This window comes from Coenobita brevimanus, chromosome 64, assembly GCF_032717465.1.
Source record: "Coenobita brevimanus isolate Jiangsu-jjx chromosome 64, ASM3271746v2, whole genome shotgun sequence".
NCBI lineage: Eukaryota > Metazoa > Arthropoda > Malacostraca > Decapoda > Coenobitidae > Coenobita > Coenobita brevimanus.
Window position 1 is genome coordinate 10,708,582 of NC_137017.1, and position 24,923 is coordinate 10,733,504.

Below are 24,923 nucleotides of genomic sequence, written 5' to 3' on the forward strand. Positions count from 1 at the left end.
GATGCCTTACAATAAAAATCCGATCATTTTAACCTCGACCCTTTCCAAATCCCGCTTGTTCTTCTTTTAAAATTTTATCAATTACTAGCTCTATTCTGTTCAACAAGATTTTGGAAAAGACTCTTGCAACTACAGGTGTCAAAGTTATGCCCCTCCAATTGCCACACACACTTAAATCTCTCGTTTTTGGTATTTCTATAATCACTCCATTTTCCACTCTTCTGGAATTCCACCATTATCCCAAGCCACATTAAAAAGTTTCAAAACTGCATTCATCAACTCATCATTTTCCACCTTAAGCATTTCAGGAAATATTCCATCCTCTCCTGGGGCCTTAAAATTCTTTAACTCCTTTATAGATTTTGCTGCCTCTTCCCTGTTTCTATCCGCAAATCTCTCTCGGCTGGCAAAATGTCCTCTTCAGCTGGGATTGGTCTATTTAGAACAGATTCAAAATGTTCTTTCCACCTTCCTTTTATATCCAAATCTTTAGTCATCAAATTACCATTTCTGTCTCGTACAGGTATTTCCTTCCTTCTCTTTTCAGTCCCAGTTAACTCCTTTATTGCCTGATACGCTGCTCTTGTGCTCTGACCGTCATTTTTACTTAATTTAATTTCTGTCTCTGTTGCCTTTTCATCATATAGCCTCCTCTTATCACGTCTAACGAGTCTTTTTACTTCAGAATGTAAACTCCAGTACTTTGCTCTAAGTACTTCAACTACTTGGCCATCAACATATTGTTCTTCACTCCTTAATTTCGCCTCTTTCATTTTCTGAATTGCATTCCATGTTTCATCTGACATAATAATGTGAGGACTCTTAGTAAAGGAAAGTAAGTAAAGTGTTGTAGTAAAGAAAAATTATGTGAGGAGCATTAGTAAAGAAAATTAAGTGAGGAGCATTAGTAAAGAAAAATGTGTGAGGAGTGTTAGTAAAGAAATATAACTAAGGAACAGTAGTAAAGGCATATCTGTGGAGTAATAGCAATGAAAAATAATGAAGCAGTAGTAGTAATGTAAACAGTAGTGGCAGTAAAGAAAAAACCTGAGGAGTAGTAGGGAAAAATAAGGAACAGTAGTGAGGGAAATAAATTAATGAGGAGCTGTAGCTAAGAGAGGAAAGCTGAATATTCAATGGTGCGGGAGGAGAGAGAGAGAGAGAGAGAGAGAGAGAGAGAGAGAGAATGCATATACACGTGGAGGTAGATTACAGGGGAGAATCAGGTAAATTAAGGGATGATGGCAGGAATAGGTTCAGCCATCAGCAAAAGTTCGCCACCACTTCTCTGCCCGATGTGGCAATGGAAGGTGCTACATGAACTATGATTGTGTGCTAGTAATTTGAAGTCCACGACAGATCATGAGGAGGAAGGATACTCTTGTGTGGAGGGGAACGTGAAATATGGAAGGCAGGACAAAATGCTGGTCTAGGATTGTCGCAAACTCTTGCTCCTGGCTGTACCTGTAAGTGGCACTGTGGAGAGGGAGATGGAGGTCTAATTAGGGATGGGGAGGGGAAGGAAAAGGGAATTAAGGAAGAAGAAGAGTAGAGGGAAAATAGAGAAGGGAAAATTAGCGAGGAGAGGAATTACGAAAAAAAGTGCTTAAACAACCTAGATTCGAAAAATATCTGGTTGGATAGAGTGTAAAATTTGTTATGGTAGAAGCGTGGGAAGAAGAGGGAAAATATGGAAAAAATTGGGAGGGGGAAATGAAGGACAAGAACTTGAATGAAAAGTTCAGTCAAAAGAAAGAGAAATGGAAGAAGTTTGAAGATAGAGGGTGGTAAAAATATGAATGACGAGATGTGAAAAAGAGGAGAAAATGGAGGCGGAGAGATCTGAGGGAAAAAAGAAGAGAGATGGAAGAAGTTTGGGGAGAAGGAGAGATGGTAGTAAAAATCAGACTGGAGAGGACGGAAGACATAAACGTGGAGAAGAGTATATAACAGCGAGAAGAGAACTGAGGAAGAAGAGCGAGATGTATGGAGGAGAGAAAACAGGGGGGTGACAGGTGGAAGAGGGGGCCAGGATGGAGGAAAGTAGAAGTGAAGAGAGTTACGGTAAAGGTAACCATGACAATTATGTGAGAAAAGAAGTGAGGTATGGGAGAAAAAAAATACGGGAGAAATGGAGAGGTACAGACGAAGGGGGGAGGAGAGGGAAGTGGACGGATCAGGATAGAGAGAGAGAGAGAGAGAGAGAGAGAGAGAGAGAATCTGTGGGTACGGAGGGGTGACGAGGTATTGATGGGGGCAGGCACGAGGAAATGGAGCAGCCAGGGGGAAGATTGAAAAGACGAGCAAGGAAAAAAAATGTGAAAGCTGCAGGAGACCAACTTTAATCCAGCAAAAATGAACCCAAACACTGCATTTTTTCCCTTTATGCTCATCCCTTTCACTATAGGTGCATTCTCAAATAGACAAGGAAAAATTATAACAGACGAAAGATGATTTATACTGAAGGAGTTAATGGGCACATTTTCTAATCCTATGAACAAGAGAGATTTTCCTCTTCTAAGCTGAACAAATCGCTTAAGGTAGGATATACGATAAAGATGGTAACATACTTAAAGGGTTAATGTAGATTGTTGCTCACCCCTTAACGACATCAAGAAATGATGGTAGGAAAAAGGCGTAATCGGACTGAAATGGTCGTCTTTCTTTGCGATACCTTTTTTTTTTTTTTTTTTTTTTTTTTTTTTACTATATCCACAGTCGGCTCATGGAAGAATTTTTGAACGACAGAATAACTATAGTCCCAATTTACGTCTTTTTTGCAGCTTACTTCGTGTAGGCCAAGGGTAGATACAGGCAATGCTATGGTTCTAAATCCTTCCCCAGGGCACTTGTTCCTGATTAGCACCATATTCAGTGTTAGTCTCGTCAGCCCAGCATTCGAGATGGAGAGAGGGCAAATTCAAGCCTAGTTAAAGTGAATAGGGTATACAGTAGAGTTAAAAAAAAAAAATCGTTATATAAAAATCGCTTAGTGGTCGTCTAAATTGAATAAAAAAGAAGTTACTGTACTACGGAAGCCAGCCTGACGTCCCTGATGCTTTATGCTACTGCGATTCTAATTTTTCAGCAACATCTGACGAAGTTCTAGCAATATGACTTGCATACATAATAATCTGTGTATGTTTGTATATGTACGTGTAAGTTAGGCTGTCTGCCTGTTTCTATTTATCTGTCTATCTGTTTACCTGTCTATTCATTTATCTTACAGTCTACCTGTCTGTTTATATATGTATGTGAGCATGCATGTCTGTATCTTTCTGTATGTATGTATGATTGTGTATGTATCTATATATGCATGTATGTACTGTATGTATGTATGTATGTACAGGGTATGTATGTATATGTACTGTCTGACGCTGCATCCAATGAGGGGTTACTTCTACAAAAGGAGCTTCAGATATTAACTTCTGCTTCTTACAACCTCGCATCCCACAACACACACCAACTTCTCACACAATTAGCTGGTCATGTCCCCTCCAACATGTTTCTGGTCTACCTCTCCCTGTCAGTTTTTTTTCTACAATTAACAAAAATGACCTTCCTTCTCTCCATCATGTTTTTATATCTTTCCAGTTAATACGAATGAAAGACAAATACAAAAAAATAAATAAATCTCTCTCTCTCTCTCTCTCTCTCTCGCCCCCCCTTCCCCCCTCTCTCTCTCTCTCCTTATCCCTTTTCAATCTTCAGGACCATTTGCTCCTTGATGTGTTCCTTCTCTCCTAGGAATCCCATCAGTCTCCAAACGCCCTCTCTCTCCTCCACTTCGTCTCTAACTTTTCATTTCCTCTCACACTCTCTCCCCTTCACCTCACTTGAATAACCCTCACCCTCTGCCTTTCCATCCTTTAATCTCAGACAGCCACTCGGCAAGACCCTCCCTCCCTTTTCCTCTGCCTCCTTCTCCACCTAAATCCAATCCAGCTCAACCCAACTCTATCCAGTCCAAAGGGAGTTAGAGGGGGGGAGTTACAAAAATGGGATTCTGACCCGTTTTCTTTAGTCCAATCAACCCAAACCATCACATCCCTAAACTAACCTAATCTAACTTAAATTAATCCATCCTAACCCAGCTGAACCCACTTAAATCCAGGCCATCCCAATCCAAGTCGATAAATGCTAGGAAAATTAGGATGTTAGAAAAAGAGGAGACTCTGACCCATTTTCTTCAACCCAATCACCACACTCCAAGGCTGACCTGACCTAATCCATTTCAACCTACCCCAGCCTCAGTCAATCCAGCCAAACTCAGATTAACCCAACCCAACCAAACCCATATGGAGAGATACAAAGAGAGTGAGAAGGTAAATAAATAAATACATAAATAAACAAAATGGAGACATCGCGATTCCATATTTTCAAGGTAATCGAACCTTCACAACGAAACTCAATCTAATTTCACCCAAACCACCCTAAGCATGCCTAACCCTAATACAGGTAACACATAAAGACAGTAAGAAAAGATTTCCCTGAGTCTTTCTTTTCACCTCCGCCCAGCCCAACCTAACCGAACCTAACCCATCCTATCATAACCCACCCCAATCCACCCCAACCCAAACGATGGGGCACAAGGAAAGGGAAGACATTATACAAAAATGGGGAAACGCTTCACTGAAACGGCACTCTTCAGGTGTGCATGTCGCCAAGCAGAGCAAGGAAGGCGAATCGATTGGTCAGTGCTGGCAGTTTGTGTGTGATATCTGCGTGTGATATATTGTTCAGTTTGACATGATGTTGACACTTTGTGATATATATATATATATATATATATATATATATATATATATATATATATATATATATATATATATATAGTCAATCTGTCATTCCATTTATCTACCTATCTGTCTAAGTATCTTTCCATTCGTCCATTCATCCATTCACGCACCAATCTATCTTGTACGCATGCCCCTCATCTTAAAAAATGAACAAATTAACCTCAGCTCCCTTTAATCTACATCCAATTACCCTCACTCCGGCCCTTACCACCAGGGGGCTACGCTTCGAGTCGGGTATGGAATACTCTGCTCTATGTCTACAATTGTAATATAAATCTTGTTAACATCTTCAGTACAAGAGATCCTTCCTAAACTCAACAAAAATGTCTGGTGGAAACAAGAACACCATAATAATCACTTAGAAGTCTCAAGTGTTGGACTCTCTTGCTAGGAAAACGACCATTACTTGACAGCGAATATTCATCAACATTCACCTACAACAGCAGTAACAACTTTGGTACCCATCATCACTATTATTATCAACATCATCAACAACACCACCACCACCATCATCATCATCATCATCATCATCTCTGCCATCATCATCAATATCATCATTATCTCTGGCATTCATCACAATTATTATTAATCATCAACTTCTCGAGCTTTTTTTTTTTTTTCTTTTTTTAAGGCATGGTAGAAGGAACCAAATGATGAAGGTAGACAAGACAGTACCCTCAGAGAGAGAGAGAGAGAGAGAGAGAGAGATCCGTTACTTCGAGATGCTTGGACACATTGCGTTTAAAAGACGGGAGGTCATGGGCAGATGGAAATACAGTCAGAGGAAGAGAGTTCCAAGCTGATCTGTTGTAAACATGAAGGACTGGGAGTATCGGTTAACTCTTGCAAAAGAGAACTGGACAGAAAAGTAATAAAAGTTTGCTGCCATGCAGGTGCTACATGCCCGCCGTAATAAAGGAGGAATGCATCCAGACAGTTCAGAGGAGCAGTGATCATAAAGATAGCTATGGAAAAGAACTAAAGATCAGACAGTGTGACTAAGAGACGATGGTTGATGGAAGTCAGTATGAGGAGGAGAGTCAATGGAACAAAGAGACTTTGACTTCACTATGTTGAGACGACCTGTAAGTGGGGAGCCTTCTACACATGAAAGTTGTACTCTACACAGGGGCAAATAAAACCTCTGTATAAAGTCAACAGGTATGCGGAGGCGAAGAAGGCAGGGAGTCGGCTTAATACACTAAATCTTTTGGAGGCAGATATTATAAGGGTAATATGATCTTTCCAAGATAAAACCCGAGAGAATGAAACCCAGGTATATTCAGCAATGGTGCTGGACTGAGTTGATTATTGTTAAATATGAACAGATACTCCTGTGGATGAGTATGGTGGGTTGGAAGATGTACAAACTGAATTTCGGATGTATTAAAACAACAATGATATATTCACCCCAATCAGAGATATGAGCCAGGTCAGAAATTAGATGGCTCACAGCCTCATCCCATGACAAAAGTGAATTTCAGAAACTTAGACGTTCTTCATCATCATCATCATCATCATCATCATCACCACCACCTCGAAGGGGGACATACAAACGGCTCTACCAACCACAACAAAAATCGACACCTCACATCTTACCTCCAATGGCTTGAAGTTCTTAGGCACCTTCTTGATAATAGAATACATGGAATTAGCCACACTGAATCCATGGGTCCAGTTGTGGTAGGGAACACGCCGATAGTTCTTCTTGACAGTGAGGGTAAATCGGATCAGCGAGTCCTTGTCGAAGCGGGAAAGGCCGAAGAGGTCCACGAACATGTAGATGGCGTGGCGTACTTTCTCCATGTCCTCCAAGGAGTTGGCGCTGAAGAAGAAGCTGTTAGGATGAGGAGAGAGAGGGTGACTGGATTGTTTGGGGGGGCTGAGGGAGAGATGGTGAAGGAAAAGTTATGGAGTAAAGGAGAAATGACGGAGGGATGAGACAAGGAAGGAGAGACAGAGTAAAGGGGAGGGTAAAAGAGTGGGTAGGGGTGAAGGGGTGGTGAGGAAGTGAGCAAGGGGGAGAAGAAAGTGTGAGGAATAAGTGTTGGGGAGTCGAGGGAGGGTTGCTGAGACTGAAGAAGTTGTTGGAAGAGTGGGAGAGAGTAAGTAGGGGTGAATAGGAGTGAGGAAGTGAGTGAGAGGTGGTGACGGGAAGGTGAGGAGGTGAGAGTGAAGGAAAGAGATATGGGAGGGAGGGAAAGTGGGCGAGGGAGTGAATGAGAGATAGTGAGGAAGAAGGGAGGTGAAACTGAGAGAATAAGGGAAAGGTAAGGGGAGAGATGACAGAAGTGTGGGGGAGTCAGGGAGGAGGGATGGGGAGAGGGGATTGACAATGAGTGTGAGTTGAAGGGGAAATGAAGAAGTCACCTACGTAGGGTAGAAAGAGGGTACGAGAAAATTGAGAGGAAGATGAGGGAGGGGTGCCGAGACGGAAGGAGAAGCTCTTGGAGAACTGAGAGGAGAGGTGAGTGAGGTACTATGTGGGAAGGGGTGAAGAGTTGAGAGAGTGGTTGGAGGTGATAGACGGCTGGGGGAGGGAAAGGGAAAGAAATTAGGGAAAGGAGGGGAAAGCAAATGAGTGAAGAAACACAGGAGGGGTGAAACGAAGAAGATGAAGTAGGTGAAATGAAGAGGAGGTTCCGAGGAAGTGAGTAATGAGAAAGTAAGAAAAAAAACGAGGGAAAGGCGAGAGGAGTCGGAGGAATGAGTAAGTGAGTGAGAGTGACGTGAATGAGGGGAATCAGGCAGAAGGTAGGTGAATTAATGGGTGAGAGAGTGAGTGGGAGTGAAGGGGACATGAATTACTGAGTGGCTGAATATAGGAGAGATGAGGGAGCGAGGACAGACGGGGACAAATGAAAGAAAGGGATGTGAGGGAAGGAAACTAGGTGTGGGAAAAATTAAAAAAATCATAAAACAGTAGGTGATGGTATAAAGGATGCTGAGGAAATCTGATACATAAAGGACATAAAATAACAACAGGAGGGAAAATTTAAAGGACGTTGATGGATATAAAACGAAAACTACATAAAAGGGACACCAGAAAAAAAAAAACAGGAAGACAAAGAAAATGTTAAACAGAAAAAAAGGTATTAAAAACTTGGGAAGAGTAAATAAGATGCTGAAAAAGAATGAGAAAAGACTGGTTCAAACTGGCCCAAAAAACGATGAAAAAGTTGTGGCTTAATTAAGATAAGTTCCGGGCTCATTAGCTGAAGGTGTGAGGTGGTGAAGGACAGGGTGTTTTGGAGCTGATTAAGGTACACGGTGGTTGGGTCATTAGCAAGGTGTGGTGTGGGTTAATTACTAGAGGTGATAGCGGGTTAATGAGAGACAGGTTCCAGGTCTACTATGGCTTTTTAACTCTCCCAGGTGCTGGAGAAGGACGCCTTCGTGTGGTGGCACTGATATAACAGGGCGACCCAACTGCCAGGTTACACAAGTGTCCTTCAATTATTTCCCTATTCCCCAAGAGGAGGATGGTGGACTGCAGGAGGAGGGCAATTTCAGCCTGCAGTCCACTGGGTTTATATTTAAGATGAACCTGGGGCTACAACTACTACATGGCTACTATTTCGCCTTTTCACTACGATGTATAACTTTTCTTTATTCTGGATACTACAAGACGATTTTTATTTAGAATTGCGGTATCTTAACATCTTCCTTCCGACGACGTATTCTATTAGATTATTCTTGATACCTCCACCCCCAGACGATTTTATCTTAGGAGAGAACGGCTCAGTGAAAGATATCTAACCCACCTCGAAAAGTACCGACCACAGTGAATGAAATCGTCTGGAGACAAGAATAAATACTTCACTGGACAATCTATATCTGATCACCCCCATCCCACCCCAGTTCGAAAATGCTCTCCTAAATTGAATAAAATCGTCTGGAGGCAGCAAAAATAAAACAATAATAAATACGCCACCGGACAGAACAAGTTACTCCCCCCCTTCACCACAAGAGGTTTCCCTAGGCTGAAGAAATTCGTCTGAAGATAAAAATAAAAATGAGAAAAACCGCATCACCGTACTGAAGGGATTGACGAAGGGAGGAGACCCGAGCATCAATACAGGGTGGGTGGGGGGGGGGAAGATATCAGTTTTATTTTAACTTAATTCTGCTTTATCCTTGCTGCCACCAGACGATTTTACTCAGCCCAAGAGAACCCATCACTAGAGGAAGAAGTTGGTGAAGCCTTTAACCTTAGTTCCTCAGTTCGAAAATTTAATACTAAGATGAGTAAAATCGTCCGGAGATAACATGAATAAGGGAGAAAAATATGTTATCGTTCTGAAGGGCCTAATAAAGACTGTATCTCTTATCCTCCCTTCCTTCTCGTTCGATAAGTCTACGGTAAGGCAAATAAAATCGTCTGGAGATAGCAAGAATAGGAGAAAATACGTCCTCAGGCTGAAAGGGTCAAGGTGAGAGGTGGGTAGTGACATATTAATGGGAAGGTAATGCGGCCTGATGACACGCTAACGAGGGCACTAATATGGTAAGGAAGGTCAAGTAATGGCAGACTAATGGAGAGGTAATGGGACCAATGATGTGCTAATGGGGGCGCTAATGGGATAAGAAGTGAGGTAATGGGACACTACTGAGGGATAATGGAAACTAATGACGTGCTAATGAGGGCGTTAATGGGGTAAAAGGTAAGACAATAACACACTGAGGGATAATGGGAACTAAAGACGTGATAACGATAGAGTTAATGGTATGACAGGTACAGGTAGCAGCAGATAAATGGGAGGATAATGGGGGACTAATGAGGCAGTAATGAAGGCCCTAATGGGTAAATGTGAGGGTATGATGGCAGACTAATGAGGATAAAGGGGACTAACGTGGAGCTAATGTTGGCGCTCATGACATCAAACGACAGCAGTAATGGATAACGTACTTTTTTTGCCCGCCGCGATAGCGAGGTTTGTTACCATCCGTGATAGGGAGGTTGGTTACCATCCGCGATAACGAGGTCGGTTACCATCCGCCATAGCGAGGTTGGTTACCATCCACGATAGATAGGTTGGTTACCATCCGTGATAGCGAGGCTGGTTACCATCCGCGATTGTGAGGCTGGTTACCATCCACGATTGTGAGGCTGGTTGTCATCTGCGATTGCGAGGCTGGTTACCATCCGCGACTGCGGGGCTGCTTACCATCCACGATAGCGAGGCTGGTTACCATCTGTGACTGCAAGGCTGCTTACCATCCACGATAGCGAGGCTGGTTACCATCTGTGACTGCAAGGCTGCTTACCATCCACGATAGCGAGGCTGGTTACCATCTGCGACTACGAGACTGCTTACCATCCGCGATAGCGAGGCTGCTTACCATCCGCGATAGCGAGGCTGCTTACCATCCGCGATAGCGAGGCTGCTTACCATCCACGATTGTGAGGCTGGTTACCGTCCGTGATTGCAAGGTTGTTACCATCCGCGATATCGAGGTTGTTACCATGAGCGATACTGAGGCTGGTTCCCATCTGTGTTTGCCAGGCTGGTTACCAGCAGCAATTGCGAAGCTGGTATTGTTTTCAATTAATGTGTGTGTGTGTGTGTGTGTGTGTTAGCAAGATAATTTCGCAACCACTCAAGATATCATCACAAAGTTTTACAGGTGCGTAGCAGGGAAAAAAAGCGATGACGAGTTCGAAATTGGTGAAAGTAGGTCAAGGTCTGTGTGTCTGTTACCACGATAACTTCGCAACCACTCAGGATATCATCACAAAATTTTACCGGTGTGCGTGGTCTATTTGACTGACCTGTGCAGCTGAGATGTATGGGGCAAGTAGGATGTGTCTGATTTGCGGCTGCTGACTGGCCGCCAATGATGTCAGTGAGGTAATGCAGGCAAGTACTGTAGTGCAACATGCGAACGTAGGTGTACACTGTGAGTGGATATTATAGAGCAACAAGCGGGTGTAGGTGTACACCGTGGGTGAATGCAGTGCAACATGCGGACATGGGTGTACGCCACTGCACCGTGGGTGGATGATTTACTTCAAACGTCACTCATCATTTTATAAAACTTTATAATCAACTTTAATTTTCTTTGATAACAGTAAACCTTTTAAGCTAAATTTAACCTCTTTAGCTTCGGAAATTACACCATATTTAAACTGGCTGCTTATATTGCAGGCAATCTGAAAATATACCGTCAATATCTATAACAATCAGCAGCCGCGAAAACAAACACACCCTACTCACCGCATACATCTCGGCTGCACATGTCAATCAAACAGGGTATAGTAGGAGTGAAAATCTCCTACGAGTACTGTTTTCACTTTGTCTGTCTGTGTGTCTGTTAGCGCGATAACTTCGCAACCGCTCAGGATATCATCACAAAATTTTACAGGTGTGTATTAGGGATGAAAATCTCCTACGACGTCGGAATTCGTGAAAGTAGGTCAAAGTCTGTGTGGCTGTTACCATGATAACTTTAAAACCGCTCACGATATCATCACAAAATTTTACAGGTGTGTAGTAGCAATGAAAATCTCCTACTAGTCCGAAACTGGTGAAAGTAGGTCAAGGTCAAGGTCATATTCCGAGCCGCGCTAGATATGTATCGGCTCGCGGCTGGCGATCCCCCCCCCCCTCTGGGAAGGCCTCTAGTCTATTTTTTTTTTTCCCTTGACATGTCCAGAATATCATTATGTGCTTAGGAGAGACTTTTTTTTTTTAATGAAAGGAGTACTTCCAGTTATTACTTTTTGTGTGTGTGTAGAAGATGAACAGAGGAGGAAACAACAAATAAAGAGAATCCCATACACCAGATTACAGGTGTCCTTCATTCATAAAAAAAAATATATATATATATATATATGTTATATCTAAAACTCCTCCAATTCGAGAAGTCCTGAGCTTAATAAATCTGTCTGGAATTAGAAAATAATTTAATAAGCCAGGCGTGATGACAGAGGGGGAATTAATGAAGGACAGAGGCGTAACCATTATGACCACTGAAAGAGATATCAATTTCAGCTCGAAGGTAAGAAAGGCGAGATAATGGCACAATAAAGGGGCAAACTAATGGAAGGATAATGAGGCGTTAATGAGGGCGTTAATGGGATCACACAGCACAATAGCAAGAGTGGAGAAAGTCGCTCAGAAATGGCCCGCCTCCCCACTTCACGTAATGAAATCAATGAAGAGGGAATGGAGGACGGATGGAGGATCTGATTAAGGTGGAATAGATTCAGGGAGACATCTGAGGGACTGGAATAAAGGCAATATGACAAAGGTGCACTGGAAGTAATGTAGGAAATGATCAGGAGAATACGGTAATAACGCAGGTATGGAGGGTAAAATTGCCGGTTATGAGATTTAGGGCGGCTTCTGTAGGGCTGAAATGAAGGTAATATGACAGAGGAACATTGGAAACATTGTGGGAGGTGGTCAGGAGGGGAAATGAGTAGGATATTAAGACTGAGTGGGACATAACTGGGGTACGTTCAGAGGGACTGGAGGTGGTGGGAATATGACAACACTGAACGTAAGGTGAGAAGGAATCAGATGAGGATGACTGGAGCATTATGAAATATGACAAAGGGCAATGTAAGCAAGATGGCGGGGGGTCAGCAAAGAGGAAAAATCTTGGAATAAAATAGGTACAGCAGGTAAGGCTGAGACAGAATTCAGGTCAACAGAGGGACTAACAAGTGATCGGATTATAGGTAAATGACAGAGCGCCACTGTAAGGAAAGGTCAGCAGAGGGAATTGGAAATACTTGTACAGAGGGAAGGGATCGGCAAAGAATATGGTGGTAATATAGCAAAGCGGGATGGAGGAGAGGATGACGGGATGAGTGACAGAAGTGGTTTAGATGGAACTGATCTGGGGCAGCTTCAGGGGGTATAGGAAGTGGCAGGAAATACGACAGAGGAATACTGTCAGGAAAGTAAGCCGAAGTCAGCAAGGGAAAGTGGTTATACTAAAGATAACATGACAGAGTAAAAGGCAAAGGGTCAGCAAGAGGAAGTAGTTGTAATAAAGATAATATGACAGTAAAATGGGAAAGGGTCAGCAACAAGTGCTTTGAATAAAGTAATAAGGCATGTACGGCGGGACGGAATTCAATACCATTAATGGACTGGAAAAAGGTTGAAATAAAGGTAATATGACAAAGGGACATTGTACGTGAAGTGGGCACGGGTGAGTAAAAGATGTGATTGAAATAAAAATAATATGACTGAGGGACATTTGTGAGACAGGCAGTAAATGGTCAGCAGATGAAGAAGTTGGGAAATTAAGTCAGCAGTGCATGTCAGCTTTTTGGGGTCTGTGGAGGAAGGAAGTTGTACGGATGAAGATAAGACAAAGGACCATTTTAATTCAAGATTGGCCAGAATGCAAAAACAAGCTAAAGATCATTTCCAAGTCGTAAGATTTATTTTTTTTTTCATGAAGGAGGAGGCAAGGAGAATGGAGAAACTTCCCCTGTCTCTACTTCTTCCTGCAAAAATAAATCTTAATTAGGAAAGACATTTGATCGTCAGTCTGTTTGCAAATCTGGACGATGAAAAATGGGAAGAGTGTGCTTGAAGATGAGGAGTTATCTTTTGGAGACAGGCTACGTTTGCGCAAGTTATTTAAGTGTGAAAATAATATGAGAGAGAGAGAGAGAGAGAGAGAGAGAGAGAGAGTCGGTCCTTAAAACTATGCATCATTACTAACTCAATTATATATCTAAAAGCAATCTGACCTGGTAAATTTTACTCTAATTAGCTACAGTCTGGCATTACAGGATTAATTAAAGCTATCATTATTACTCTTAACCCCTTGACTACCATTATACCATTACTGCTTAATTCATTCTACCACCAGACGATTTTCTTCAGCTATTTTTATTCAGCTGTAGTAGTGAGGGGATTAACTAAGAATTTACCTAATTTCTTCACTCAAAAAAGGGTCTCTCCTAAGCTGAATAAAATCGTCTGGAGGCAGCAAGAATACAAAGAAAAATACGCTCAGACAAAAAGGGGTTAAGTGCCAAAAACTACTCCTCAGATTAAACTCTCACTCAAACTGCTTTTCAGACTGATTTGAACTATCCAGCACACAGATTATCCACACTACTACTGATACAAGGTGACTGGTACTACTGAAGGCCACGATGCAAACAATACTGACAGGTGTAGACAGGGAGCAGCAAAACAAGCCAGCACTACTACTTCAACGTTTACGGTTAAGCCACAAAATACAATGAGAGGAAAAAAAAATAAGCTACGGACCAGCCATTGAGAGAAAGTGATAAAAGGCAGCAGTAGATTAACTCCCCTTCACTACGATGATGCCTTTCTACTGGTTTATTCTTGCTAATTTCAGACGATTTTATTCAGCTTCAGGAGAGAGACATTTAGTGCTGAAGCGGTTTACCCATTCCCTGTTTTGGCAGCACTTCAGATATTTCATCCAGGCTACCCTAGTGAAATTAATGTAGCTGAGAAAAAGCCTAGTAGTCAGTGGGTAGAAATTATACATCACTGACTGCCAGAATTTCCCTCAGCTAAAGAAAATCGTCTGAATGTAACCTAAATAAAAAAAAAAGCCAGGGAAAGGGTTAATAAGTCCATATCTAACCTTTTAGATTCGCAAAGTCTCTCCCAGTGTGAATGAAATCGTACGAGTATTGGAAGGCTTTTATTCTGCTTGGGAGGGATCTCTCGCACTGAAGGGGTTGATGAAGGCTACAGCTAACCTCCTTCAATTCGAAAGGTCTCTCCACAAATAGAATAAAACAGTCAGGCATCAGCAAGAATAAACTTTTAAAAGATGGCATCGTAATGAGGTATGTGAAAGACAGTGAGGGTGGGAAGTCAAGATGGCCACTGTTGTTAATATTGTTTGCAGGTCGCTCTTCATTTTATTAAACACCTTCAGTACCATGACGCTTATATTATTTTCTTCTTCCTACCCCCGGACGATTTTACTGAGCTTAGGAGAGACGTCTGGTGGTGAAAGTGGGTAAAAAAATAAACTACCCCCTTTAAATAAAAAAAACAATCCTCTTAACTCCCTCACAACCAGATGTCTCCTCCTTCTACTAAATGAAATCGTCAGGCAGTAGCGAGAATAAAGCCGTCATCGTACTAAAGGGGCTACATCCCTCTGGACAGAATGGCTTGTTACTGAGGCGAGGGAAAGCTGTAAGTCATTCCAACTAATGTTATTTAAGGCCAATATCTAGTTGTTATTTAAAGCTGAACTCTACCAGCTAGTCTCATTAGAGCTAGGGAGGAGAGACTGAAGACAATTTTACAGCCGTATTCTTTAACCTGAAAGGACCATGGTGTGAGCGAGCCTCCATTTCAGACGGTCATTCATGGAAAAGCTGTGAAAATTAGCTGATACAGTCTGTGCGCCACGTTACAGAGCGCATTCAACAGCGTCGGAGTGAAGCCAGACATGCATTACTCGTCATAGAAACACCCGTGGCATCAAACGCGCTCATTCTATATGCCACGTTACCAAGTGCATTCAACAGCGTCGGAGAGAAGCTAGATACGTTTCACTCTCGTCACGGAACAACTTTGAGCATTAAATGTGGTCCGCCTTCAGGCCACGTTACAGACCACGTTCAGCAGCGAAGGTCTGTGTTCTGTATGTTAGCAGGTATGCAACAGAGTTCACACACGCCTGACATGGACGGGCAGTTGCTCGCTATACGTACGTTCAATGCTTGTTTTACGGGTCCTGAAGGGAAACTGATGTGCAGGCTCGAGTCAGTGCAATTTCTGTATTGTAAAAGTGACATCCCCCACCCAGTGATTCTCATGCACAGGCACAGGTCTGGAAGGCTTTTGAAGTACCTGGTTAATATTGCGCATGACGATTTGTTTGAGAAGCTAAGCACGCCTCACTTGCATCATAACTAGAGTTTCATGAATAACTCTCAAATAGGGGGCCTGTCTACACTTTCCAGATCTTTGTTGCCCTCTTTCATTACGACGACTTTATTTTTTTTTATTCCTGCTCTTAACAAATTATTTCATTCAGCTTAGGGGAGATCTTATGGACTCAGGAGGTCAGTAAAAGCTATATACACACCCCACAGACAGAAAAGTCTCCTGTGAACTGAATAAAATCGACTGTAGGTAGCAAGAATGAAATAAAAAATGCGTCTTCGGCTTAAACAAGTTAAGAATACGGCAGCAATAACGCCTTCTGTTAGTTAGTTAGTTAGTCGCTACAGGCTGCGTTAGACATACAAGTTCGCCTGGAATTTCATACTGTTCGATAGGTATAATTTGGTGACAGGGGTTTGGTAGTGTTGTGTGTGTGTGTGTGTGTGTGTGTGTGTGTGTGTGTGTGTGTGTGTGTGTGTGTGTGTGTGTGTGTGTGTGTGTGTGTGTGTGTGTGTGTGTGTGTGTGTGTGTGTGTGTGTGTGTGCGCGCGCGCGCGCGCGCGCGCTTTATTTTTGTCTTACATTTGTATATTTCTTTTTTTTTTAAATTATCGATTATCCAACTGTTAGTTCTAAACGACGATTGAACTGTTTCTCCTTACAAAGAAGAGTTAGTAGAACAAAGCAAATATCAAAGCTTGGCGCAGTTAGAAAGGGTGAAGCACAGAACAATATCCCTCCTCCTCATCCTCATCCTAACCCGATATCCCTCTCATACAAGTGATTATTATTTTAGAAACTTGTTATTCCTTTCAGTGCGGTAAATACACTGGCACCAACTAAAGAAGGGACAAAACTGGGGCCGCATTCTAGTGTGCATAGTACGCTCTCTGGCGCATCTTCCCTTAACAGCTTATTTGTGCTTGTGGCTGGAACGTTATTATTCTCTTGTGGGAGGCTACCTCATTCCAACACACTCGGTTTCTCAGCAGCTGCATACAGTAAGGTAATTCTAAACCAACTACACCCAGACTCCGCTGACTGATATTCCGGTTTACCCCAGTCGCTTTATTTCTTGCCGGCTCTACATCATAACAGCGAGTCATTCCCTCAAAAGCCACTTCATTCTATTTTCCTGTCACATGCATTCCTCTTCCCCTTTCAGGATGCCCAGACCTCTATAGTTTAACACATCTTTCACATAATCCATTCACTTTTTTTTTTCTTTTTTTGTCTACTTCTTCCTTTCACTCCTGCTATTTTTTAACAGTATATCCCCTTATCGGTTTTTCACTACCTATCTCTCCATACGGCCATATCACTGCAACACAACCTCATCAGTCCTTTCCATCATAATGTGTCTATTTTCACACCTTTCTTTTACTTTGCACTGTCAAAGCATCTCATCCCAAACTTACATTTTCAACACTTGTATTTTTTCTGGGTCCCACCATTTAGCGCCTACATCTCGCATCCAAGCATCACGGTCGGCAACCATCACTAATACCCATCACCACCTGGACAGTCTTTTCTACCATTTTACGTCTCAGCGTCCTTAATGCTCTTATTCCTTTTCAAGTCCTACGGCTTCCCACACATCCACGAAATCTACCTGCTGCTATGTTTGTCCCGGATGCCTGAGAATATTAACGTGCTGTAAGCAAGACTAAACCGGCAAAGTGGTGCTGGTGAGCTTTCTTATATAATACTAATAAAAAAAAGACGGCCACAGTAGTTAACTCTGTGTAGTGACAATGGGCAGACACGACGACAACATTTTTTACGAGCTTGTCCTTAACGTTTCTGCAAAGTCTCTTCTTCATGATAGCTCAGACCTGAATGTATAATGGCAAATTTGACACAGAAAATAATGAAAGTTATGAGTGGACACCGAATTACAATGAATTTTTTCTTTCACATGACACCAAATTATAAGAAATTTTAATCTGGCACTGAATTATACCGCGGTGAAAAATGTTTAAGCTTACACTGAATTCCAATATAAATTTTTGACATGAAACAACAATGGGAAAGTTCAAGCTGACTCCGAGTAGTGATTTAAAACTTCTGAGCGAATGTCGAACGCAGCCTCTCCTCTCGTCTCCTCCTCTCAACCCCTCCTTCCTACCCTTTCCCTCCCCCCCTCCCTCCACTCACACTCCTGTACTTACTTATCTACGCCCGGTATGACAATGGGCACCTCTTCTTTTGACAACATTGCAAGCTCGTCTTGGCCACAACTGCTGTGGTAGCTCATCATTTCCAGAGCTACCTGTAGGAGTTGACAAGGAGGGAGCTGCTTTTAGAGGCTACACGTTCTGATGCTGCGGGGGGTCAATGGAGCACACGAGAGCAGAGGGAGATCAAGATTACAGAGGGAGATCAGATGACAACAGAGGAATCAGGTTACAGCAGCAGCCTTTGAGCAGCCGAGGATCTGGCTGGCGTTCCATGGGGTGAAATGTTAGCCACTTCTTGGCAGGCAAAGTCGGGCATTCAAAACAAACTAACTTAAGACTGCCCAAGAAAGCTAGCCATATATAAATAAAGCTCAGAGCAATATTTAACAACACTTAAAGGACACCTGGAAGTTAAAAACGTCCATTCAGGTGAAATGAATTTAAGACTCCAAGACTGCGAGACAGCAGGGGCGCTAGCTATAGCCTACAGGAGCAAAAATCAGAGCATAGCTTACACCTGTTTAAAGCTCCTTAGTTTTCATGTGCAGACGACAAGGTTAGCACATGTGCCCACAGCCTGTTTGTTTTCATGTACAAACGATATGATTAGATTTGCTTCAAGTTTGTTAGTGCAAAAGAGAGGATTAACTTTGCTCAGAGTTTATCAGTTTTCATGTGGTCTTGCATTTTGCCAAAATTTTTTAGTTTCACTGCACAGACATGTCTACATCTGCCCAGAGCTTGTTAGTTTTAATATATACATACGAGACAGGGTTAAATTTGACCAGAGTACAAACACAAAGGTTTACACTTGTCAAAAACTTGTGAACTTTAATGTACAAAAAAGGTTAGTTTAACAAAAAAAAAATTCAGCTTTTATGTAAAGACTTTTGTGGCTATGAATAATGTAAGCTAACATTTATATATTCCATGGAACGTTTCAAGAAGCTGGCTGAACCACTGATATGCAAAATAAGTAGCCGAGCACACACATTCCAGAGGCCCTGCAGACTGTGTGGAGGAGGTTAGTCATCCTGGGGCAGATAGCATGAAAGGGAAAAAACAGAATTACCCAGAGACAAAGAAGGGACCGTATTGTTTTAAGAGGACAAAGGAGGCACAAAGGGGGCCATCCCGAGAGAAGGTGTTGCGCTGAGTAACATACATGGTGTGATATATATTTAACTTTTGAAAAGATTTAGCCACACTTTTCTGGTTGAAAAAGATGAGAGAATGTATTGCAGTCTGAGATGCATGATTTGTCGTATATACGGTATATCTTAAAATTCCAAGAACTGTTGGTACAGGTGAGAGAAAGAGTGGCAATGGTAATCACATTTGTAAAGGTAGTCTTTTATTATTTGAAATTTCAAGGAGCTGGTCTTGGAAACAATTTATAGTCAGACAAGGAGAGAGTGCAGCACCTGTCCCAGCTGCATTAAGTAGTTTATACACTTTATATTTCCTGGGATTTTTAACATGATTATAAAAGCTGCTGATGTAGAAAGTGGACACAATATCTAGATAATCTGGAAATATGGAACCGAGGTAAGAATGAGCTTCGGTGATTCCTACTCATAAATTACTTTTTAAAAATAAATTTCAGGAGAGACACATGTTCACTATTATTTGTTCTATGTGATCTGCGTATAGTCCAGTAAGAGCAAGGACGACTCTGCAACAGTTTCGGCTCGGGAAAGCTCGGGAAAGAGGGTGTTGTAATGTTGGAGAATACGGCCTAAGGAGACAAAGTCGAAGAACAGGGGTGGTGGTAGTGGTAGTGGTGGTGGTGGCAATGGTGGTGACGACAACAGAGAGGCTCACTAGAGAGGCTCACACTGCGCATACCACCACTCACTGGGGTTCCCTCTTCTACTTACTCGTCCACACCAGGGAAAGGCTGCCTTATGTCCTCCTTTCGCAGAACATCAAACTCGGTGTCTGTGCAAGAGTTGTGGTAACTAAGCACCTCAAGGGCTACCTGAAAGAGGATGCAACTTGGGTGTTAGCGAGGGTGGGTGAGGGGGGCTCCTGGGGAGGGTGGTTGCAAAGCTGTGGGTGGGTGGGGTGGGGGTGGGGGTTAAGGCTCATATTCTCGCAAGTTAAAGAGGCTCCCTACCACCAGTTCATAACCTGTTAAATTCTGATTCAGGTATATTAATATATTATTTTAGTATTTCCGTAACAGTTTACTTCTGTTTTTGGTATATTAATAGATTCTTTCCTACCATATGTGGAGTCTTTGTCGATAGAAATATCATAATGATAAGACAATAATAATCTGCTCTATGGAAACTAAATCGGTAGGAAGGGGGTATTAAGCAGCCTCCAGTGCTGACGAGAATACTACCATAAGTTCACGGGGTGGTTTTGTGAGGGGTTATTATCGGCTGGTGATAATCAGACATACAGTGGTGATTTGATGAAAGCGTTGTGCTGGTGGTGGTGGTGCAAATCATTGGTATGGTGATGATATTAACAGTGTGGCGGTGATGAGGGAAGCGATACAACTGGTGGTGATCAGAGGAGAAGTGGTGAGGTGAAAGTAGAGGCGTGGAGATAACTGTGGTGGTGTTAAACAGTAAAGAAACGGTGTGGTTGGTTGGTGATCGGAGAAGCCGTAAGGTGAAAGATGTGGTATGGTGGTGGTGGTGAGAGTAAGCTGTATGGTGGTGATTATTGGCAGTGCGGTAGTATTAATCAGTGGCGGTGTTAAGGAAGTGGTGTAGATCTAAGAGATAAGGTGTGACGTGACGCAAGCTGGTTGGTGGTGATAGTCAGTGGTGTGGTGGTGATAATGCATTTGGGGTGATGGGTGCTGCTACAACGATGTAGTGCTGCTATGAAGTGATGTTGGTGATGGTGTTTTAGTGGTGTTACGTTGGTGTGCTGATGGTGGTGTTATGAAGTGGTGGTGTTGGTGATGGTGCCTTAGTGGTGTTACGTTGGTGTGCTGATGGTGGTGTTATGAAGTGGTGGTGTTGGTGATGGTGTCTTGGTGGTGGGATAGTGCTGGTGTGGGCTAATATGATAGTGGTGGTGGTGGTGATAATGGTGGCAGTCAGAGCCATAACAGTGTGCAAGAAGAGGGAACAGTGTGGCTGGAAGTGAAGGATGTGACGCTGGTGGTGGCAGAGTACAGCGATGGTGAAAAAGAAACAAAAACTGTTAGGGTGGCAGCATCCTTTACACACGAGAAATTCATTCAGTATACCGTCGGGGGAGGGTTACGTTTTACTCTAAGACTGAAATACATCACCTGAGCTTTTCAGGGTATGTAAAGGAATCACCGACCATGGGCTGGAGTTACTAAGATTTTTTTCTTCGTACTAGCCTCGTAAGAATTTTAGAAACTTACAGCGAACTTTCATTAACACGCACTGTTGTGACTTGCATCGCACCTCAAATTTTTTCTTTAAATGAATAAGTAAATAAATAAATAAATAAAACAAAATGGCTTTAGTAACAATATCCTGGTACATTTCTTGAGCCTTTTTAGAATAAAGTGAAATTTGACACATGAACGACGTAGTAAAATGAACTGAAACCTGCATTCTTGCATCGTAGTTCGTTTTTTTTGCTATATATTAAAATAACATACATGAAAATATTCGAAAATAATTAGGAACTCCAACCTCTTGATTGTAAAACCAATATATATCAGTAAACAAGCTCTTACCACACCAAGAAGATATGCCACAGAGCAAAACGGAAAATCTCACACATTAAACATACAGATGAATTGTCACAGCGAAACAGGAAACATCACACACTTGGAATTAATGTAATAACTTTTTCCCTATTCTGATTCATCATAATCTGTCAGGATATGGATTGTCTTACTTCGTTTTTGTGAGTTCTGGATACACTGTCAAGTTCACTAAGCCTAATCTCACAACACTGTAAGCCTGGTGAACTGAATAACAGGGTGTCAGAACTCATGAAAGAAAACCTCAGAATCTTGGCATCTTATTCTTTCCCCTTCTCGTTGCCTGTACATAGTCTTACACAGTATTACACATGTCTCGGATATATGCAAGAAAGGAAGAAGGCTGGACGCATTCTCCCAGCAACAGAGAAATATGTGCTGATGTCAGAGTTAAAGATTTGATTTCAAAAACTGATTTCAGTGATTCGGAAACTAAGTTTAGAAATCATATTGACAGAAAGGAAGAGGGTTGCATACACATTCTGAACGACACAGATATACGAAATGATGTCAGTGTGGAAAACCTGGCCCTTTATTCTCGCTGGATAAGGACGCTACCTAACCAGTACAGTTTTGTATCTGCATCTGGTGCGTTAATATAGTCCTACAGTTTTATATACTATTCATCCATACTATGTCGATGTAACACACATAAATACTATGCAAGAGAGTAACAAGCTGTAATATGCAGACTAACTCGTTTGGGAGGAGGTGCTGGAGAACCTCCTAAGCTAATGACAAAACGATTCAAGACGTCAAAAATTGAAGTTATCAGTTTCAAAGCCGAGCTGGCTAAGCCAAAAGGCTGGTTATATCATTAGGAAATACGTAAGCTTCCAGACTGTCTGGTGGTAGACTGATTAAAATAGTAAAGTTGGGCAAAGGTCTTAAGTGGATATGCTAGACATCAAGAGGGTTCCATACACACATAAATGAATAAATAAATACTTAAAAATAAAGAGCTGATGTCAGTTTGAAAAGACATGATCTCGGACTCTGAAGTTACTGATACGGAAGCTGTGTGGAGTAAGCCAGCTTCTCTACAGTATTTGGCGTCAATTTTACTCTTGTTTGGTTACGTGACACTTGCTTCCTCACACACGAGCAGATAGCGAGGCGAGGCTGAGATGGAGAAAGGAGGACGGATGGGGGACGGGGAACTGAGGGAAGGGAATAGGGTGAAAAGGTTAGGTATAGTGAGGGTGATGTGGGAGGTTAAGGGAGGAAGATGGTGAACGTTGGGACCAAGAGGAAAGGGAATGGGGCGAAGCTGGGTAAATTTAAGAGTAGTAAGAGAGCCTGGGAAGGAACAGGGAAGGGATGGAAAAGAAACAGAAGGGGAGGAGAAATATAAGAGGATGGGAATGAGAGAATAGATAATTGGAGGGAAGAGTGGGATGGGGACAAGGACGCGAAGTAGTGGTATGAGAAGGAATAAACAAGTAAAGAAAAATACTAAGGTTTCAGATAACAAAGGTACAGTCAGCAAAATTTATGGAGTTACACATAAGCTCGATATATCTGAAACTGGGCGATATCTTGCGGCAGACCTTGGCTTGTCTAGTAATCAGTATCATCCTAACTCTTTTCCACTTATAAACAATGTGCGTGGGATCCAAAAACGTAAAAACGAAAATAATTACACTTGGAAAACTATGATTAGTGTCCGAGCTAAAATGGGCCACACCTCCAGCTCCTCATTATACAAGTCGCTCCATTCAGCATTAACATCCCACCCTCATTTCCAATTTATTATATGGGGTTCATGGGGTCCCCAGATAGGAACACGAAAGGGACAATAAAAGTGGGAGAACTATCACCAGAGTGCCCGAGCTAAAATGTGCTGCACCTACTTCCATGTTACGTGAGGCGAAGATACGCCTCGATGGAGCGTGACTTCCCATCTGAGTATAGTCAACAAGCGTCGACCGCAGAACCTCCACTGAATCTGGGGTTCAATGGGTCTTTGGGCAGATTTCACAGTCTCTTCGTATATCCACGATTCAATAACTCTGTGGTCCTCTGACTGGAAGACGGTCTACGCCAGGTCTGAACTAATATTGCAATGTGACACTACGACGATGGGGTTAACAGTGTACCACCAATAAAGTCCCTCAGTCAAAGCATAGGACCACGCGAAGGAATTAAATTAAGAGCACGATGTGGTAGGCAACAGGGGAGGACCGAGAATTTGAACTGTGAGGGTGTACACTGTCAAATCACATCCATCCAAACATGATAAGCGCTGATGCTGACCAAAGCGATCAGTTTTAAAGCTATCACTCTGCTGGTTTGTGAGACTACCAGCCACGTTCCAAATATGTGATAACGACGCCTACCAAAAGAACAGCGGAAAATATCGGTGTAACCCAGACTTGAGAGGACAGCAGGGATTAGTGCAGGTTAGAACAATTATCAGCAACCATGGAGGAGGCCCTTTGTGCTCTGTGTGTGTGTGTGTGTGTGTGTGTGTGTGTGTGTGTGTGTGTGTGTGTGTGTGTGTGTGTGTGTGTGTGTGTGTGTGTGTGTGTGTGTGTGTGTGTGTGTGTGTGTGTGTGTGTGTGTGTGTGTGTGTGTGTGTGTGTGTGTGTGTAATGTACTTAAATGCACACACAAGATGGAGCCGGGGTTGTGTTTGGTGATAAAACGGATAGACACACACGCAGATAAACATATAGACAGACAGATAGACAGACAGGTATAAACAGACAGACATACAGACAGGTTGAGAGACACGGATAGATAGAAAGACACAAACACCGACAAATAACTAGATACAGGCAGACATACAAACAGATGCATTCATTCGCCTTTTTCCGCCAGTTTCATTACTGCTTTACGTATTTACAAAGAGCAAAGCAGTGTGACAACGTTGTTTTGTTTCGTTTCTGTTGTTGTTCAGTTTGTTTGTATTTTACTGGACGCTTTTCAATAAAAGTCTATTGTTGTTTAGAGAATCGAACCCGTGGCTCTCAGATGAGTTCTGTGTCAAAATGCGTTTATTTCATTTGTAGTTGTTGTTGTTGTTGTGGTGGTGGTGGTGGTGGTGACTGCTAGCTTTTTGCCGTAGATTTATTTTGATGTTTGTGCTTGTGTTGTTCTTGTTCACTTTGCTGTTAATTTTCTGTCATTCAATTTTTCCACATATGTCTATTTTTAGTTTTGTTCTGTGATGTACTTTGTTGTTATCGTTTTGCCACAGTTTTCCAACATTTTTCTGAGTGTGGTATTTTCACATCTCAACAGCGGTTTGGAGGGGATGTGCTGCCTGCAGTGCCTATAAACAATATCCCTACTTGGGATCCACAGTTTCACATCAAGCGCTGCTGCTGGTCGCTTTGTTTCCTACGGCACACATTTATTGATATACAGAGTAT

General features: G+C 42.3%; 1 protein-coding gene across 1 annotated transcript in view; it reads right to left on the reverse strand.

Moving 5' to 3' along the window:
* LOC145404646 (putative 3',5'-cyclic phosphodiesterase pde-5) overlaps positions 1 to 24,923 on the reverse strand; it is a 207,739-nt gene that overhangs the window by 9,460 nt on the left and 173,356 nt on the right. The window contains exons 12-13 of the mRNA XM_080276170.1: positions 17,829 to 17,929; positions 6,399 to 6,636 (exon numbers count right to left, since the gene is read on the reverse strand). Coding sequence (XP_080132296.1) covers positions 6,399 to 6,636; positions 17,829 to 17,929 — 339 coding nt within the window. The remainder of the gene's footprint in view (positions 1 to 6,398; positions 6,637 to 17,828; positions 17,930 to 24,923) is intronic.